This window comes from Rhamphochromis longiceps, linkage group LG8 (assembly GCF_057381845.1).
Source record: "Rhamphochromis longiceps isolate RC_006_pf linkage group LG8, R_longiceps_female_GT1.1, whole genome shotgun sequence".
Taxonomy (NCBI): Eukaryota; Metazoa; Chordata; class Actinopteri; order Cichliformes; family Cichlidae; genus Rhamphochromis; species Rhamphochromis longiceps.
In genome coordinates, this window is record NC_140564.1 from 27287491 (window position 1) to 27307748 (window position 20258).

A 20258-nucleotide genomic window follows, 5' to 3' on the forward strand; every position below is an offset into this window, starting at 1 on the left:
AGATGCACATTTTACATTAACTGTAAACACTACTCCCATTTCCCCCCCCACATATTTCAATGCAAAAATTATTCAATATAAAAATGGTTGAATTAATTATACCTGAACTTTATGGTCATCAGAAAACACATTTTGAGAGCACATGAAAGCTAGAGCTCCTTCAGTGTTGGTCAAGTCTTACTGAAACTTTATCAGTAACTTAGTAAGAAGGGTATTTTCAACAGGGTGCTCTACTTTGTTCTTGGGTCAGTGACTAACCCATGTCCACAAACTTGTTTTTTAACTGCATATTACCTGTTCTTCAGTGCAGTATTTTTTTCCCTCTGCATGGGAGTTTATGACATAAACAGCTACACAAGGGAATACCTATTGAGTACTCTGAAATATGGCTGGTGAGGTTTTCAAAGACATCCAAAGTTGGATCAGACTTAACCAGTTTGATTTCCTGCATTGCCCAAGTAGTGAAAACATCCCTCGTGATATGGATGGTGAAATTCCACAGCTAAACGCAGACCATAGATAATGATTGAGTATGTTTTGGTCCCTTTATACTCCCAGATCTTACTCTTCCTCCCCTTATGTACCATTTTTGATTTTGCAAAATGTCCTGAGTTAATCCCAAAGAGGTACACATGCAGTATGAATTTCTGAATACTTCTTCTGTTTATACACCTCTTTATAAATGTGGTGAATAGACTCAAAACTTCATATAAGCTGTAAAAATCTGATAGCTATTGAATTGGAATAATAACATGAAACTGAAAATCTTCATGTTTTGGTCTGTTAGGTAAAACAAGTGATTCTGAAAAGCTCAGCCTGTCCCAATACCAAACTACTTGAAATCTGACTTTGACCCTAGACTCTTAAGAATTAGACTTATTTTTGAGAAAAACAAACAAACAAAAAAAAAAAAATAACCACACAGTAACAGCCCAAATTAAGTGAATTTTTATTTAAATATATTAATGAAGATTATATCCATGAAATAAAATGGACATTAAATGTGCATTCTGGCCGCAAGCAGTTCATGTAAAATTTCTACTATCATTTGTTTTAGTGCATTAGGTCATTAAAAGTCCCATTCTAGGAGTCCCAGTTGGCTTTTCTGTCTGCTTCTGGAATAACAGTCCAGTTTGGGGAAGGTGTCCCAGCAGCAAGCCAGTTGAAGTCATCCACCTGAGTCCAGTTGTTTCGGGCCCGGTCCAGCCCAGACACAGTGAAGTCCTCTTCCAGGGTGGGATAGGACCATGTGAACGGGGCAAAGCTCACTCCGTGACAGTCCTCTATGATGGCTCGGCTGGTGACGTGCAGATACACTTGTGTGTCGGTTGTGTTGTGGGTCCGCAGCTGCTGACAGGGAAAGGCCAGCACGCTGTTTCTGCAATTATCTACAAAAACTGAACTGGACACCGGCCCGCACAGGATCTCACAGCTGTCGATGTGTTTCAGGTGCAGCGTGCTGGGGGAGCCGAACAGATGGACTTTGCAGTTGGTCAGGTGAGTGAGAAGCACATCTCGTTTTTGGATCTCTTCAGCCGTCTTGGTCAGAAACTCACTGGTCATGTTGGAGAAGCCGCACTGCTCGGCGGGTGCTGCTCCATCCACCTGGGTCCTACCTGTCTCTGCAGGTGTGCCTTCATCACGGGGAAGGGGATGAGCATCTTGTGCAGAGGCTTTATCTGTTGCCTTGGTGCGAGTTCGAAAGGCAAACTTCTTCCTGGGCAAAGCCTCCTCTTTGGTCTCAGACAGCGAGGTTTGGAGTTTCTGGAGAGCAGCCTGGGCTTGCCTGAGCTCGTACTGCGTTAGAAACTGCATACTGTCATTCAGAAACTTTTGCAGCTGGAGAGTTTTGGTCGTGGCCTCTTCTAGTTTCTCAGTCACCACAGCGCGCTCAGCTCCGGAACAGCTGGACAGTAGCTCCTCTATACACGCCCGCTCCCTGTTGAAGGCGATGGAGAAATACTCGCTCTTCTCCTCGGCGACAGAATGGCTCTCTTTAGCCTCCTTCCTCCGCTCGGCATCCTCGATCCTTGCCTGGTGCCGCTTCTGAAGTCGCTCTTGTATCCTGGCCGCCCCACTTTCGCCAGAAAAACCACTTTCCTCGTTACCTTCAATCACCGCTGCCATATTGTCGCACTGATAGTTGTGTCGGAAGTGATGACCCTCTTCTTCGTGACTTTCGCAAAGCCAACATATGCACTGTGGCACACCGCCACCTGCTGCATCGGAGTTTTTAAGCTAATTTTAAAAACTATATATATATTTTTTCTTTTTCAAAGATGAAATAAAACCTGCAATTTAACCACAAAATTATATAATTTCTTCTACATTTGGTCTCTTTATAAGCTTCGACAGACTTCTTTACCTTTTGAACAAAATGAAACAAAATATTTGAAGCCAGTGACTGGCTAATTATAGCAAGTGAGCTTATTTTAGCCTCTGTGTAATAGAATATAGTATTATATTAATATGTATGTGTATTATTAATAAAACGCATTTAATGATACTGCTAGACCAAAATGTTTCTTTCATCATTTTAAAGTAAAACAAAATAAAGAACAGTAAATACTTGAACATTTGCATTATTTATTTAATTTCTTTTTATATTTCCATTCGTTTTATATTTATATATTTCAATGAAATATTTATATATTTCAAAGAACCTTTTAATTTTTTTTTCATATCACCTTCATTTTATCTACCCTGCTCCCTACAGTTTACCCATATTTATAGTGTGGTTTTTGTGAAACACATTACAGATATAGACAACAAATAAATTTAAATAGCATGCCATTTATTCATCTATCGTTTACTGTAAGGTCCCATCCCTCTGGTTGTGCAGATTGAATGAATCAAAAGTAAAAGTAAATAGAGCTATAAAAATGTTAGATAAAGATATGAAAGTAAATATCAAAGTATTAATATGAACAGCACACAGTATCTTAAAGACCATTTACAATAAGTGTTTATGTATAGAAATATGAGGTATTTACACTGAACTTCTTTTTTAAATAATATTTTCTTTAACGTTTTTATAATAAAGACATCACATACAACACTAGAAGGTGGAAGAAATATTATTTTTACTCGAAAGTGTGTGTAAAATGCGATTGAATTACATATAAAAAAACAATAAGTGTAATAAATGTAAACGCTTTGCTTTCTTATAAAGTCTGACTGCTTTCTGAATACGAAATAGGCTTCTCAGCAGGCAACTAGGCATACCTGAGCAACATCCAGGTGTGGCACACACAAAGGCCCGCCCTCTACTGTTGGCAGTGATTAAGTGTAATAACGTTTATCCGCTATTTATAAAGACAGAGCCACGTGTAATTATAATTCACATAAGCATTAAAAATAGTTTATTAATTATTTGCGGTTGTTTTTAAGGTTTCGTATTCAAATGCATGGAGCCATATGCAGTCGTTGAGGACCGCTGATTTCGCTGTGTGCACTACCCCAACAACAACCCGTGCGGTGATGGCGAGGAAACCCCGTTGACAAGGCACTGCTTTTTCATGACGGTGAGTTTCCCTTTGAGTGTATTATAATTTTGTGATAAAAATTTCAAGGAAAAAACACACACAACCTCCTTCCTCCCTTCCTTCAGGGAGGGAAGAGAGTTTGAGCGGAGAGAAAAATCTATCCGAGACAGAGCAGGGACAGTGAGAAAAATATATGAGTGGGAGAGGGAGAAGGAGGAGGAGGAGAAGGAGGGGGGAGCAAATTAAAAGTTGCCAAATGGAGATATTGGGTTTCAAGAAGGAGTGAGACAGGAGTAAAAGGGTTTGCCTCTTTTTGAGTCGTCTTTATGTTATGCTAATCGGGATAAATATTTATGGCTCGACGCGGTTTTAGCCCTTTTCGACGGATTCTGGCTTTCAAAATAGGCGTCGTCATCGACGCCGCGGCTAGCTAACCAGCGCAGGCCGATATTTAAAGTTAAAAATGTGGCGGAGCCGCTGAGTTAATGTCCCGAGCAGGACACGGACTGGGGACAAAAGTCCCGGGTTGAAACGCGTCGATTCGGCTATATCGAGGCAAAATGTGACGTTTTTCATGCTGGCAGACGAGCCACATAGAGGACAAATGAAAGCCTTCCCCAACAGAGAAAGAAAGAGCACGTCAGCGACGACGGGCGTTTTGTGCTGCTTGAATGCGATTATCACTCTCTGTCGATTCAGTCTATTTTTGGAAATAAAACTTGCAAGCTGTACATTAGCCGTGTTTTTGTGCGGCTTTAACGGCGGGGACTAGCCGTGGATTTGCGTCGAAGCGCACGTGCTGTGCTGGATTTGCTGGTGGTTGTGAATTTGAGCTCGAAATTAGGCAAAAAATGCAACAAGAAATACGCCAGAAATATGCCAGTTTGATCAAAACTGGCATTAAAGATGCAAATCTGGCGATATCGAGCTAGATCACATTTTTTTAAAGGTTATTATTCTGGCCAGCATAAACAGCTCGTCATTTCATTTTTAATGCAGCTAACATTACAATTTGAGGTGATCGCTTGTAAACGTTAACTTTTTGCACCTTGGATTTAATTGGATAATATAGATTTTTACAGCCCGTATTTGATGCCTTTTTTTGTGAAGTGTTTATGGCTTAGTTTGCGTTGTTTTTGTCTCGGAATCTCGACATGGTTTTCTGTAACAAGTTTCGAAGGATAAATGACACTCGTTTGCTCGACGAGAAAATGTCGTGTTATTTGCTGTGGACACACACAAAAAACAACCGTGATTTTTCCAGCGATTTAAATCGCTCAAGCGGTCGTTGTTTTTGCTTTAAACTCCAAACACGGTCCGTGTAAACGGCCTAATTTGTGCAGCAGCCCTGTCCTGTCTTTGTTCTCGCTCAACCAAAGATGGAGGCTCAACGTGGCTCTGCTGTAAAGACAGCCTATGGCATGGTAACAGCCATTTTGTAGAGTTGCAGTCGCCTTTCATGGGAAAACAAAACCTACATTTCCCCAGTCACCCACACACACACACGCACACACACACACACACACACACACAGAGCAAAATAAAATTGAATGTGATACAACCATTTTATTCACATGCTCTATTAAGTGATTAAATGAGTTTTTTATTATTATTATGTGATACAGTAAATAAAGCAGCCACAACCATTTACTTACAGATATTGAATCATTTAAGTGCCATTAAAAAAAAAAACAACAACCCCTTAACCCCCAATTATTAAGTAGCACCAAGCTGACTGACTGACACAACATAAAGCCAATACCTCTTTCAATGGAGAGATGAAACCCAGAACATCAACCAGAACTATAATGTATAAATGTTGCAGGGTGGGGTTGTTTACACTCAAATACTCTTTTTCACTCTGCACACTGGAAAGACAACCAATGTGGGACAGCAGAGAAGCTTTATGGGTGGGAGTTTGTCATAGCTAAGCATTTGTAGGAGGGGATGAAGGCCATTCTGTCCTTATGTACTGAATAGCAAATATGTACCCCCCCCCCCCCCCCCAACTTCCTGTCCACACCCCTGTTTCACACTTGAACCATTCTTTTATCTAGCACCTGCCTGCACTGTCTTACGCCCCTTATCTGACATACATGTCCAGTTATGTAGTTCTACTAAATGAAGTTTCTCACTCTGCAGCCCAGCCTTTTGCAGGAAAGAAAGGGTGTTAAATGACTGAGCCCATGCTTCCTGCTGGAAACCTGTGAGTGAAATGTCTAAAAACATGCCAGCCATTTAGAGCTCAAGCACTTCTACTTTAGAGTAAAACAAAAACAAGTTTTTTTACTCCACTGTTCAGTGATTAGACCTTAGCGTGTCCCATGTCCTCATCTGATGGCCTTCCATACTCTTTCAGGTGTCATGGATGATGATGACGATCGCCGTCTTCTGGATATTTTAGGGTAAACGTTATAAGATTATAAAATCTGCACTAAGATTCGAGCTCTTCTTGCCACACCCCGGGCCATACAGTTTTATACTTGTGAATATATAGTTGCCTTTAAAATCAGTGCCACAATTATCTGCAAGATCTGTTTTTTTGGTTTTAAATCTTTCATTGAATAAGGGAAGTGAATATTTTAATGGTCATAAGCACAAGACACATGTAGTAAAGCAAATGTCAGGGAACTTTAAAACCACAGATAGTGACACAAATAAAAAGAAACTGCTAAAGATGTTGCTTCTTTATCTTTTTCAGAGATGTAGATGCGTTGAATGACTATCTCCATGGCAGCAACAGCAAGTCTGTGAGTGACACTTGGAGAATTCAGAGTTTGTCTGAATGACTTCCTTAGAAATGTTCCTTAAACACCAGAATTACCCAAGTCCATTCACTCGCTTGTCTTTTGTTCCTGCAGATTGAGGAGGATGATGTAACAAACGCAGCTTATGGGTCTGATGGATCCCTCTTTGGTAACGACACCGTGAGTATACCTATGATTACCTTGATCCAAGCCAAACCACAAGGACATTTTGTTACAGTTCATCATTAGGAGTGGATGATAAAATGGTAACGATAACTACCAGGGATAACTTTTCCTCAACAGAAATATGAGTAACGATGAATAAAAAGTCAATCGAACTCATTCCGTCCATTTTTTTGACAGACAAGACAAAAGGACGATGACAATAGCTCTACACTGAACCAATCGTGGTTGGAGCAGAGTTAAAGCCATGTCAATTTAGGTCGTCACACACATACACAGCACTACAGAGCACTACGTTAGAAGTGTGAGTGAGATAAAAGAAAAAATGTTCAAAACGTCAGCTACAGCATTACAAAACAAGAGCCCAAGTGTCCAAGACTCTGTTAAAGGGAATTCGGTGTTGTGGAGATATTCTTACCGTTTAAAGATCGACAAAGACACAGAGTAGCATGCTTCGACAAAGGCAGGTAACATCATGAATCGCTTTTAGATCTGAAGCAGTGCTATCCCAGCACAATGCACAGTTTATCTGCAGTTACCTGAAAAATACAGTGCACACACAGTACAGGAGTTTGCAGTTCTAGACACTTGTTTGCGGTATGACAGAAAATGAAGAGGGACAGTGATCTCACAACGACAGTTAAAAATGTCAAATTTAGGCTGGTGATGAAAGGACCTGATCCTCATTACCAGTCTCTGGGCTGTGGACAAACAACACCTTTTCCCAGCTGCACAGGAGTGCAGAGAGACAGCTGAACAAGCGGTGTCATACTTCACTGCCACATCGGATTTGTGGTCAAATCACGCATCTGACCCATATATAAGCTTCACTGTCCACTTCGTTGGAGTGTACTGCACTGGTATTGCCTTTTAAAATGTCTTTACTTGTTGCCTTGGAGCATAAGCAGACCACAGCTGAGTGGATATGTCTGGTTTGTTTATGCTCTGTTAAATTGATAGTTTCTTGAATTTGTACTGAGGGTATGTATAGAATTTTTTTTTTTTTTTTTTGGGGGGGGGGGGGGGGGGTGCTATTTATTTGTGTTTGAACAGTTTGAATATATACAAAATAATGAATACCGTTTGGTTTATTGAGATTTTATTTTGTATTAATATCTGTTATTTGAACTAACCAAAGAATTTTCAGTTTGTGTTCTTCTGTAACACTAACAGATACTTCTTTATTAACTTTGAAATACAATATTATATTAGTATTTTATATTCTATAATAGATAATCATGTTCAATTTTTGACAGAAAGCTAATAATATTTGAAATAAAATTAGCCTGATATCTTAACTTGGGCATAAAAAGAAGCCTTTGACTTTGAAATCAGATATGCAGTTCACATGCAAATAGTTCTCCATTTTCTTCTCTCAATACTTCCTTCAGACTGGCTCCAACACTGGCCTCAAAGATGGTTCTTCTACAATGGGTGAATTTGGCGAGGATTCGACCGGGGCAGGCCTCCAACTCTCTAGCAGTCTCTCGTTTATTGAGGATGAACTGGGGCCTGAAACCTCCCCTGGAGGGGTGGATCTCGGGGGAGAGGACCAGCCCTTTGACATCCTTCAGAAATCTCTCTTGGAAGCTGATATCACTGAGCAAACGCTGGCCCAGGAAGCCTTACTGGACTCGCAGCCTGCTCCCACTCTAGTGCAAGCTCCTGTTCCCTTCTCCTCCCCGCTGGTCTCGGGGAACTATGGAGGCGGGGTAGGTGTGGTAACGACTGCAACTGCTACGTTCTCTGCAGGCCAGTTTTTGCAAGGCATGCCGTCACTGCCTAATGGTTCTGGTCAGCCAATCCAGGTGTTGGGTTCTTTTGGTGCAGGTGGCGGAGTGATGACTTTGAGTAGCTTAGAAAGATCACCACAGATCGTGCTAAGGCCAGGTGTTTCTGTAGCTCCAGCAGGGACAACAACAGGGGGGCAGGTGTTTGCTCCCACCCAAGGCCAAGTTGGCTTACCTTTCAAAAACATCCCGCTTCAAAATATCATCATACAGAGAGGCCCAGGAGGGACCCAGACTGTTGTCAGACCAATCCAGCCTAAACCCCTCCAACCGGGGTCTCAGACTGTCTACAGCCTTGGTCTTCAGCCCACTTCCACCACCGTGACTAATGTAGTGAACACTAATACTGCTGCTCCTGCAGGACAGTACACACCTAATGGCTCCATTGTAGTACAACCACCCCTGGAGCAGCAACAAGCGTCTACACTGACAAATATATCAGCCGGACAGTTCTTGCTACCCAGCTCCTTGGCTCTCACTTCATCTAGCACCATCCACAACGGGCCCATCAACCCCAACTCAAATCCCCTAATTACCAGTCAAAACACAGTGCAGATTGTTGCAGCGCAGAACTTCAATGCACCAACAGCTGGTCCACTAATTTTGAATCAGGGAGTAGTAAGCGGGAATCAGGTTGGAGGAGGTGTAACTCAGATGTGGACGGGAGTTTCTTGTGCGAGCTCCACCTCCGTGCAGACACCATGCGCTCCTGGACGTCTGACTCTGGTTGGCCCGGCTACAACAGGGATCTGCAATCAGAGCCAAGCGTCGGCTACTCCCGTGCAGCGCCTTCTAGTGACTCCATCCCAGAACTGTACTTCTCTGTCCCCTTTACCTGGTAATGTGACACAGCAACAAGACTACAGACAGGTATACAGATGGCAGTCTTTTTATTAATTTGCTCTCTCCTTATTTGTTCTCTCTCTAACATAACTTTTACTTGAAATTTTTCAGAATTCTTCATCACCTGCCCTCAAACAAGCACATGCCAGCAGCATCCACGGTAAAAGAGGCGCCAATGGCTTCAGTGTATAATATGTTTCAATATAAGCTGCAGAATTTCAGACTGATAAAGTTGCTTTGTTTGTGTGATCTCTTGTAGCAATCAAACCCATGGTACAGGATTCAATACTAAACTCTGAGGTATGTTAGCTGTTTGTTTTACATGCTTGTGTGTCTTTTTTAGGTGGAACAATCTAATGTAATGACATCTTTGGTTTTTACACTTCCCCATCATAGGTCAGTGCACAGAAGAGGCCTCTGCTTCCTACTCTTACAAAAGGAGAAATGTGAGTTTTTTTGACATGCCATCTGTCCTGTGTAGTTGTGCTTTTGTCTTTCAGTCATTTAACAAACTTGTGTCTTTCTCTGTTATTTTTAAAGGATTTTACAGCAGGTGAGGAAGGATCATGTTGCAGTTCAGACCCCAGATCGACGTCGATTCACTTCAGTTGATGACGCACTCCTGAGACTTATCCCGTACCACGTGTTCCAGGGGGCTCCACCCAGCCCGGACGAGTTCTCCCAGGGTACAGTCATGACAATACTAGATTCACCCCAAGTCTTTTATGGAATTAAAGTTGTTGTTTTTAATAAAAGTAGTGTGTTGTGTTTTGAATTTCCAGTGGATGAGGAATTTGAAGCAGCTGCAACTCAGGTGCTGATGAGGACACAGGGGATGGTAAACAAATACAGGCGACTACTGATGGTGGAAGCTGAGGTAGGTGCACGCGCTAGTTAATGACTAGATGTGAGGGATGTTAGGAAATGCACAGGGCTAACAGCATAACCTCACTCTTCTGTGCAGCGTTTCAGTCCGTCCTCAGAAATGGTGATGATCGACAGGACTTTCAACCAAGAGGAGCGCAGCACCTTGATACAAGACAAACGCATGGTACTAGTGGACCCAGGTAAAACAGAATTGGAGTGAATCCCATTGTGAACTAATATTCCCTTTTCAGTTAACTTTGATTTAACACTTTGCCCTGTCTGGTTTGTAGACAGTTTCTTGGAGGAGTTCTGTTGTGGGACGAAATCCAAACTTTTCCAAGTCCCTTCCCCGCCTCAGCCTATATCCAGCTATAAATGGAATGAGTCAGAACAAGGCTCTATGGAGCCACCATACAGGACAGACTCCCAGCCTGGTTATGAAGACCCAGGAGGGAGTGAGCCTGTAGGACCTGGCTCAACAGAGAGACTTCATCCACCACACTTCGAAAGCAAGAACGTGCTGGAAATGAAGAGATCCCAGCAACTCTACGGACCCAGCGGCATCAGCAACAACAGCCTGATTGCTGCCAATAGTTGCCCCCATAATAAACCCTCACCTTTCCCAGCATTGTCAGGAGGCCCGACAAACTACCAGGTGTCTCACCACCCTGTGCAGCCTCCATATACCCCTCAGCTCACCTCACCCCCTCACCCTGACACAGATTCTGCTCTTGAGGCGGCAGTCAACAGCATCCTGGAATGTTAAGATGTATAAACCATATTACACCCAATGTATGGTTTCTACTTCTTTTTTGTATGTGCATTTCTTTTTCTTTATGTCCCCTGTGTGAAGAGAGGCTAACTCTTCTTTCAGGTCTGTGTTCTTAGTGATACACAGCCATGTAGCATGTACGTAGTTTGCCTTGGGTTATTTTAGAGGAATTTTATGTTGAAGTCAGTTAGTCTGTAAAGGTGTTACGTGAACACATGCACTTACAGTTACCTATAAAGACCCGGGAATGTGTGCAATGCAATGTACTAACAGATGCAAAATGTTCTTTTGTTTATTTTACAGTGGTAAGGTTTGCGACTGAATGCAAGAGTGTCCCTCTCTTCACACACTAGTTAATACTTTTTGCCAGTTTATTGTTTATTCCCCACCCCACTACCTATGCCGAACAAGAGGGATGAGGAGGAGGGACTCTGTGCCTAATTGTAGGTTTTTATATGGAAGTGTTTACATGAAGAAGCTCTAAATATCAGAAAATCCATTTATTTCTGTTCTTTCTACATCTAAGCACGCAAACAGTTGCTTTTGTACAAGTAGTTCATGGTTGAGAGGTGTAGATCTCCTCACATCTAAGCTCAGTAGAGATACCTTCAAACAGGCAAGTTGCACTAAACATACTGTGGCCTATTTCAGGAACTATATAAACACAAGGCTTTAGTCAATATGCGGTGTATGCTGGGCTGAACTGGATGGACACGTCAAAGAGAACCAAAATCTTTTTGCCTGCTTTTGTGTTTTTGGCTGCCTGTAACAAGGACAACCTCTTAATCACACTAGAAGCCAGTTAAACTAGTCCCATTGACACATATGGTAGTGTTACAGTGCTTTTTTTGTGCTTAAGTCACCTTTTTCATTTTCTTTTGTACCTTAAAGGTATGCAAGTCCCGACACAGACACAGGACATATCTGTAGATCTTTGCCACCTTCATCATTTCACAGTGAGTTTGTGTCTGTGGAGCTACGTCCTCAGATTGAGGAAGAGATGTTAAATTTGCTGAACTTTTTTTTTCTTTTAAATGACATTGAAAGAAACAGGACTGTTTTTGTTTGTTGTTATGTGTTCCCCAGCGTTGAGAACGTGACAATACTGTCAGCAGTTTAAATGACCCAGGAGGGTCATTGATTGTATGTATGTTTGTTTGCCTTTTGCATATAATTATATATGAATCATATCTTTCTCTCTATGCTTTACTACCCTGACACGTCAATGTGTGTGTGTGTGTGTGTGTGTGTGTGTTAATTGGCAACCATACACACTGATTTCCTGTAGTTTGGTAGTGTGATTGCCATACTTTTGACTTTATTGCCAAGCGTTTTCTTAGTTCCCTGGGATAGTTTTCTCACACTTTCGCTCTTTTCCTTCTCAGCAGCACAACCAAAATTATTAGGAGAGACTGTGGTCTCATCCAGAATCCCCGTCATTTGTCTCACCAGCTCTGTGGCTAATTATTTAAAAAAAACCCTGTAGTGTTTCCTCTGAACTCAGAATGATTATGTTTTTGTTTTATTAAACCAAGACTTAAAAGTCCTAAATAATGTCCCTCTACTTCTGTTTTTGCAACAACACAAAAGCCCTGATTAAATGCATTAAATGCTCTCAGGGTTGATTCTGGACAGCACCACCTTTCTCCTATGAGCATGTATGTGAAATATGCTTGCTAATAGACCACACAAACAGACTGAAGGCCTTTCATATGGGATGATAGAAGACCCTTTTTTAATTTAAGTGCCAGTGGCCATGGCAGCCTGCCTGCATCTCTGCCTCAGCTCTTGCAGACCTCTTCTTTCCGAGAAAAACTGGGCTGTTTGCTTTGAAAGCAAATCTCAAATGACAAGTGAGGGTCAAGTGAGATTTTGCATTTGCTCCTCCAAGCGACTGCTGCAAGATTTTGTGCCTCTATAGCACTTATATCTACAAGGATGTTCACTTTAGGCTTTCAAAGTAGGGACATACCCAGTGTTTGTAAACCATTGTGTTATCAGAATGCATATCATGGTCTTGAGAGCCTGGTAGGAACAAACTGTGCTTTTTCTCCCCTATCATCATCATTTTTTTTTATTTTTTTTTGTGCAGAGATGCGTTTTCTGCCTTCATTTTCATTGTTTATTGTCCCATTTGATTTGTATAGTTTGTTGTTTTGTATAAAAAAAGTTAGACACAAAATATTTATAATTTTTGTACGAAGAAAAAGAGAATGTAAAGAAAAAAACGTAAGAAAATTATTTTTTATTGTGTTGACTAAGAAGCAGTGTCAGTAAAGTCATTACAAAAGAAAATGCTGTTGTTTCTTTATTTGTATTTGTTCAATACAGCAGTTAGGAGATTCAACAATGAATTCATTTTGTGTACAACAAGGAACAAAAGAGAAAAAAAAAAAAAAAAAAAAGGAAGTGGTCCAGTCCGGCTGAAAACCTTCAATTTCCCTCCATTGCTATTCTGTGAGGGTTCACACACTGGCACTGATGGACTAAGCACGCATAATCACATCATGTGACAGAGGAAGCAGTGGCAAAGGAAAACCAGATTTGTTACCCTCTGCTGCACAGATATGATCTTTTCATTGATGTCATGACATTTAGATTTCATGTTTCTCTGCATCACAGCTGCCAAAGTAATATTTTATCAAGTTAGAAATCTGTTGGTTCTCTTTAATCCTTTTATGGGCTCCAGCACCGATGCCTCTACACAAAAGAGCTGAGAAAACTGCACAGCAGACATTAGACTGCCCAGCCCCCTTTGGTTCAAGTAACATAACCCAACAGTGACAGCTAGTGGATGTCTGGAGCACACAGTGGTCACTGATGAGGAAAAATGTTTTGACCCTTAAAAAAGCTGGGTTTTTTTTAAAGCAAATACTTGTTTTTTTAACATTTTCTCCATGAAATAAATAAGACAGGAATAATAAAAGAAACATACAAAAACATAAGCAAAATAAAAATAATACAATTTAGCATGACAAGCTTTCATTTTAGAAACCTTATACAGATAAGAATGAAACTCTTATCCTGGTCACCTAGAGATAGAAACTTACATGTTTTAGTTTTGTATTCATTTGCAATTCATTTAATTAGGAAAATTCATAATCATTCAGTCTGTCTTCAAAACATATGCTTTTAGATTTTATACAAAAGATGGACAACCAGAGAGACTGAAAGAAACACACGACACCCAATTCTAAATATAAATATCTGGGAAAATTCAGCAAAAGCAAACAAGGTAGTAGGACAAACGGGGAAACAAAAAAGGCTTATTTTGGGGAAAAGTCATCAGGATTAAGCCAGTTTTATCAGATCTGACTGGTGATACCACACATGCAGTTTTATGTCCCAGTGACCACTGAAATGAAACTGCCCAAACAAGAACCCAACGGCAAGACTTGCTTCTAGAAAAACTCTAGAAGCACTATGAAGTCAACGCAGTCCCAATGTGAAGCTTAGAGATGAGCATTTGTCCTGTTGTCATGAGTGTATCTGGGGTTGAATTGAGGGGGAACTGTATGCTTATATGGAAGTGACCATTTAATTAAAAAAACAAGCATGTTGCATTCAATCAAGCTTGAAACTAGCTACTGAGACCCTAAACTCACTGGAGAATTGACATAGACTTCTATACACCTGTACTTGTTTTCCAACCAGAAGAGTTGTACACTTATGGTCACTACAAAGAATTCAGTTTAAGGCACTTTTGCACTTACTTCACTATTTATCATTTACTATATAGTGCTCCCACAATGTATGCTGGTGACAGAATACACAAAATTGGCTGAAGGGAAGGGCTTACATGCTGACAAGTAACGGTACCAGTTTCTCAGTTATAAATGCTGTGCAAATTCATCATATGGAGTCCTGAAGTTCTGAGACTTTTCTCTGTCAATGCTGCTGCTTCAAGTATCTTTCCTTGACCCTTAGTGATACTTCCTCCAGCGATCAAGCTCTGGGAAAAGAAAAAAAGAAAAGAAAACCAGCTTATCTCCAAATCCATCAGTTAAATGGAGCACACACTTAGTAAAACACACTTACTTATGTGGCGGTAACTCCAGATGTAGCTGAGCACGCAGTATCCTGCTAACAACATGCCCAGTCCACCTACACCTCCTTTCCTCACATCAATATACCGCCTGTAATACCACTGCCAGCCTGAATCACGCACAGAAGAGTTGAGAAAGGACAAGCACAGAAATCTTAAAGAATAGACACCAATCTCACATCTGTATAGCAGATATTAAGCAGCTGCTAACAGCTGTTGGCTATAATGCTTTTGTTCTGAGGTAACATCTGACTACAAGCATCTACAATGTTCAATAAAACCTCATTTCTGAGAGATAACACTGTTACAGGAAGTTAGAAGTGACAGACAAACAAATGGGAGGACGGCTTTTGTGCTGTGAGTAGCACAAATACTGTGTCTCTCTGTGTGTGAGAGAGAGATACTGACCTCTTTGCAACATTCCCACAGCATCTTTTGGATGGCTTGGGGCTTTGCAGGCAAGCCATTTAGGTAATTCCCTCAGTCTCACCTGTCCAAGACTCCGGTGTGTCAGAGCTCCTGTAATCCATGACACCGACAGAGAATCAGGAAGCTGAAACACTACAATCGAGCTGAATATTATTCCAAAGTCTTTATTATTGGTACTGGCCCAGTAAAACTGACAATATATGGCAATAATTTTTCTTCATTTATGAACTACTTTATCAATAAAATCTGTGAAAAACGCCTAACACAGTGCGGTGAGCCACAAAGTGACTTGTTCAAATGTCTGAATATAATTCATTAATTATATTATTTTGTAAGTCAGACAGGGAAAGAATCCGGACCATCAGGTCTGTATACATTTTGGCTGGAATACAATTATTTCCAAATACTTACCTTTGTTTGGATTTTCAGCAGTGCTTTGCTTCCTGACCTCAGGCTTCTCCACTGTCTCCACGTTCACTGGCAGACTTTGTGATACAAGAGGGGAAAGAAGGCTGGAAAACTGACCCACTGGTGCCGATTTTGTGAGGAGGCCTGTCATGTGATGGCTCACCTTCAGCCCCTCATTCAGGTTGACTGGAGGAGGCATAGCTTGCCACTGCTGAGATGACGCACGCAGGAAGGGAGCTGTAGTAGGGGTTGATTCTGGCACATCTCGCAGAGGGACTAAAGCCAGTTGTTTAGTCTTTGAGGTTATTTTCTTATCTGATTTTAGGCCTGCATGTTGTGGGCTAGGGCTCAGCAGCTCATCAGACTGAGTTGCAACATACTTTTGATTATCTTCTAAAAGTGGAGCTGGTCCAACACCCGTATCGACTCTGATTTTACTGCACAGGTTGTCATTAGTTTGAATTTGGCTCAGGATGCTCGGCCTGCTGGACTGACGAGGCGATCTAGCTCGGCCTAATGTGGCTTTAACATCCTGGAGGGTGATCTTTGCCTGGTGGCCATTTCCTAACTTCAAAACAAAATTATTCATGGATGAATCCTCAATCTCCTGCTTGCCATCCTCCGAAAACTTGTGTCTTTTCTCTGGGAATTTTGTGCTACTTTCACTCTGTTTGGTTGTGGAAAGCATCTGATTAACATGATTCTTTGTCTTTGGTGTCTTCTTAGGTGCATCTTTGGGTTTAGCGTCTGCAGACAGATGGGCATAGTCTTTGCCTGAGATAGTTTTGGGCTCTGTCTGAGCTGTGTTTCTGGAGCTTAGAGTTGGTTCTGTTTCAGACACCTTTAGTGATTCCTTTGTAATTTGGTCATACTTAGCAGCTTCTATCAATGCACGGAGACTCTTCTTTTTTGGTTTAGAAGTGGTGGGGGGCAGAGCTGGAGATGGAGATAACAAAAGGGTGCTTGTCTTTATTTGATCAACCAGCTTTTGTTTCTTCTTCTTAGTTGGTGAAAGTAATGTCATGGATGATGATGTTCGTGGTGATGAAGATGTCGCATTTGATGGTCCTGATGCTGTGTCCCTTTTACGCGTCTGTCCTTGTAGATCTGTTATGACTGATGATGATGACTTCCTTCCCTTTGCTGTTGCTCTGGACAAAACCGAGTCCAGCTGAGAAGACGATGCTGTCTGGTTTGCTGTGACATCTGGTTTGGATGGTGGCGCTTTAGAGGCAGCAGCTGCCTTGCAATGTGGCAAGTGGCTCTTCAACCTTTTGTACGTTTTCCCGCAGAATGGACACACCTCTGTGGGTGGGTGGGTGACAGAGAACGGGTCAAAATGGGACTTCCAGGGCAAACATAGAATGACCAGTGAAGATGTGTTGGAAGGACATAATGGCTGAATATAAATAAGGTATAGTTTTAGCTTTATATGAACAATTTCATCTTTAAAGAAAGAAAATCATATCAAGCACCAGCTATGTGTGCATAAACATACTGATTATGATCTCATACACAATTTAGAATCACAAATTAACCTAACATGCATGCACGATCGTAGGAGGAAACTGGATCACCCAACCCCCGACCCAACCAGGACGTGCAAACCAAGAACCTTATTTTTGTGTGGCAACAGTGTTAACCACTGCACCAATTGCTTTTGAGGTTGTTGGGTTTTTTTAAATAATTAAATAAAGTCCATTTTGATGTTAAGTAGACCAGAAAATCAGCTGCACAAAACAGAATACCTATCCTTTCTTTTACTGTAAAGAAGAATAAGTTAAGGTCAGCCATTAGGAACAAAAATAACTAAAATTAAAATGTCACTACATTTTTACACTCGCAGAGCAGTCCACTTGGAAAGATTGGTTCCTTTGGTGGGCCGACACCTCTTCTGGTTCCCAATCTACATGTTTAACACACCTTGCATTCAAAATATGTCACACGTACAGTTGTGGTCTGAAGTTTACATCTACACATCATGGACATTGATGTCGTGGTAATTTTCGACTTTTAACTTAACTTTTTCCAAAGTAGCATGGTTATACAACATACATCTTTAATGACTTTAAAAACAATACATAAGTGCACAGGTCTGGCTTTACTTTGCATTTTCTCTAATCCACACAGGGTTAAAAGTATACATACAGTACAACTGGTAACTTGTCTGCCAGCATAAAATGGATTTCTTTGACAGCACTCATTGAATGAGAAAGTCCAAAGAACTTGGTGAAGATCTCAGAAAGGCAATTTTAGATTTAAACAAGTTGGGAAGATCTCTTGAAGCAATTTCTAAACAGCTGCAGATCCCAAAATCATCAGTTAAGACAATTGTACATGTTGGATGTGCCACCACTTTGCCAACGTCTGGAAGATTACCCAAACTGTCCTCCTCAGATAAGATGTAATTAATTGGGATGTTCAGGAACAACCTGGGAACCAACAAGGCTCAAGCCTGCAATTAACTTGAAACTGCAGCACCAGTGTCACTGTCTACAGTGAAGCAAGTTTTACATAGCTATGGACTGAGAGCGTCCCAACCAAGAAAGAAGCCCCTGCTCCAAAATAAAAACCGTCAAGCTTGACTGAAATTTGCAGCTGCCCACAAGGACAAACGAAATGTGAGAAAGGTTTTATGGTCAGATGAGAGAAAGACTGACCCACAGTGTTTGAAGAAGTAAAGATGAAACTTTCTGACCTTAGAAAGCTGTCAGTGGTACTAGTATATTGCACAAAGTCAATGGAATAGTGAAATTAAAAGCCCAAAACTACCATGACATTCAGACCCATAATTGAGTGTCAATAAAATACTGCTTTGCATTGAAGACTACCCGATTAATGGGAAATGTAAGGTAGTTACAAGGGTGACCTTGTCACCTGAATAATAGGTTCTCTAGACCAGGGGTGTCGAGCTTATCATGGGGCACATACAACCAAATTTCAAGTTAAATAGGCTAGATCAGTGAAGCCTTAACTGTTTTTGTTCAACTTTCAGCACTATGAAAGTTACCCTTGTTTTCCCTGAGATAAGAAAAATCCCTCAGAAAAATAAGCGCAATTTTATTTAACAAAACATCTCAACTTTTCCATATTACAAAGAAATGCTGATTTAAAAAAATTGTAAGAGCTGCAAGAAATAAAGGACTTTATAATCTTTATTTGAAGTGTCCATATTTTCCAAAGCCATCCAGTGGGCTGAATTGGAGCTTTTTGGACCTACGTCTGGCCAACAGGCCATATAGTTGATACCTAGTCTCTAGATCAATTTTACATCAAGGGACGCATACTGGCCACTTTGAAATTAGCTAGAACTGTGAAAATCCCTTTTCTGTCATTGTAAAGTAGTTTAACTGCACATTTAATTCCTGGGATATCTCGATTTATTAAAAAGAAGTGTAATTTCAACAGTATGCATTAGTTTATATACTGTACATGATAAGGACATGTTTGTCAGCATGATTCTTCACACCTAAATTGCAAGATATGAATGTGTAAAATTACAGGAAAAGTTCTGGTAGCTCATTGACCAGCTACCAGTAATTATAAAGAGAAAGTTTTTGTTAATTTACAGAAAATGTCCTTTATTTTACTGAAGACACATTTGAAATAAAAACAGAAATTTCTAGTAGTTAGTGAAGAAACTGGACATTTTCTGTCTTGTGTTTGTTACTTTATTACTTTCTTGTAGCACAAATGGCTTATAGCATCAGCTGCGTAATTTGTGAAAATATAGTTGAAAGTCCAAATTTTATGACCTCCTTCACATTTTACATAGAGGTCCAGTGGGCCGGATTGGACTTTTTGGTGGGTCAGTTCTGGCCCCCGGGTCTTATGTTTGTCACCCTGGCTTCTAGACGAAGCTATAAACATTTTTATAATTCAGCAAATTAATATATTGGTCGTTATTATATCACGTCTTTTTTCCGCTATTCTGAATTACAGTTGTGTGACACTTACCACAGCTCATTTCGCACGCGCCTGTCAAACAGCCAATCGGGTGAAAGCATGACTCAGAGCAGCAAAGTTACAGCGCTAAGGTGAAGCGTCAGTAATTATCACATTTACACGCGGGAGTGTCACTTTTAAACAGTTTCGGTTAAGTAAGTTCTCAGAGTCGCGACGGTGAAGTGAAAGACCCCGCTTTTAGGTAGCGAGTTCGAAGCCTGAATGTAAAATCAAAAGTTATCGTAAAATCATCAATATATTGACGCCCTAGTTTAAAATTACACCCCTTGGATGTGGTTTATAACGGTACAGCCCGTTACATTGCTGTGACAGATAAAAGTCTTGTACGAACACGCAGGGATCTGCTCGGTGGGTGTGTTGCGTCGACTTTATGATTCACTCCTCCCCACTTCCGCCTTTTGAAGTCCCCAAACATGGCGACGCATTTTTGGATGAAGTCAAAATAACCACTAAACGTTTCACAGGTACGCTTGAGGCGTCGGAAACTATGTATCCGCAGAAATGCTTACGTATTTTTCTGGCAGAGTACTGAAAAAAAGACGTCTTAGCGGTACAGTAAGGTTTATCTACGTAACACGTGGTCCTCGTGTTTTGTTAATCATTAGATTTTGGTCTAAGTGGTAAAGAACCCAGGTTTCAATTTGCACCTCAAAAAAATTCACAGTGAATTTCCAAAGACAATAAAATCAAGTTTTTCAGGCATAAAATGGCACCTCACGATTC

General features: G+C 40.9%; 3 protein-coding genes across 6 annotated transcripts; 1 reads left to right on the top strand and 2 right to left on the bottom strand.

Annotated features, from left to right (window-relative positions):
- Window positions 1-937: 937 nt before the first annotated feature.
- Window positions 938-2176, bottom strand: tbcc (tubulin folding cofactor C). The gene has a single exon (XM_085416850.1). It carries the CDS (start codon window positions 2125-2127, stop codon window positions 1084-1086), a length of 1044 nt encoding a protein of 347 aa, XP_085272976.1. The 5' UTR covers window positions 2128-2176; the 3' UTR covers window positions 938-1083.
- Window positions 2177-3212: 1036 nt separating this feature from the next.
- Window positions 3213-12792, top strand: bicral (BICRA like chromatin remodeling complex associated protein). 4 transcript variants are annotated; one of them, XM_085416845.1, is made up of 13 exons: window positions 3214-3524; window positions 5628-5691; window positions 5845-5890; window positions 6187-6235; window positions 6347-6412; window positions 7807-9075; window positions 9160-9208; window positions 9308-9348; window positions 9445-9494; window positions 9589-9734; window positions 9831-9925; window positions 10013-10115; window positions 10206-12792. In XM_085416845.1, the coding sequence occupies exons 3-13, from the start codon at window positions 5850-5852 to the stop codon at window positions 10679-10681; spliced, it is 2385 nt and encodes a 794-aa protein (XP_085272971.1). In that variant the 5' UTR covers window positions 3214-3524; window positions 5628-5691; window positions 5845-5849; the 3' UTR covers window positions 10682-12792. The 4 variants fall into 4 exon arrangements, with proteins under 4 accessions (XP_085272974.1, XP_085272971.1, XP_085272973.1 ...); XM_085416847.1 differs by lacking the exon at window positions 3214-3524 and adding an exon at window positions 3541-4909; XM_085416848.1 differs by lacking the exon at window positions 5628-5691 and having other exon boundaries at window positions 3213-3524.
- Window positions 12793-13129: 337 nt separating this feature from the next.
- Window positions 13130-19884, bottom strand: LOC146663903 (uncharacterized). Its single transcript, XM_085416849.1, has 5 exons — window positions 19527-19884; window positions 15573-16874; window positions 15141-15251; window positions 14726-14842; window positions 13130-14639 (listed from the first exon to the last, which is right to left on the bottom strand). Exons 1-5 carry the CDS (start codon window positions 19534-19536, stop codon window positions 14611-14613), a joined length of 1569 nt encoding a protein of 522 aa, XP_085272975.1. The 5' UTR covers window positions 19537-19884; the 3' UTR covers window positions 13130-14610.
- Window positions 19885-20258: the final 374 nt, after the last annotated feature.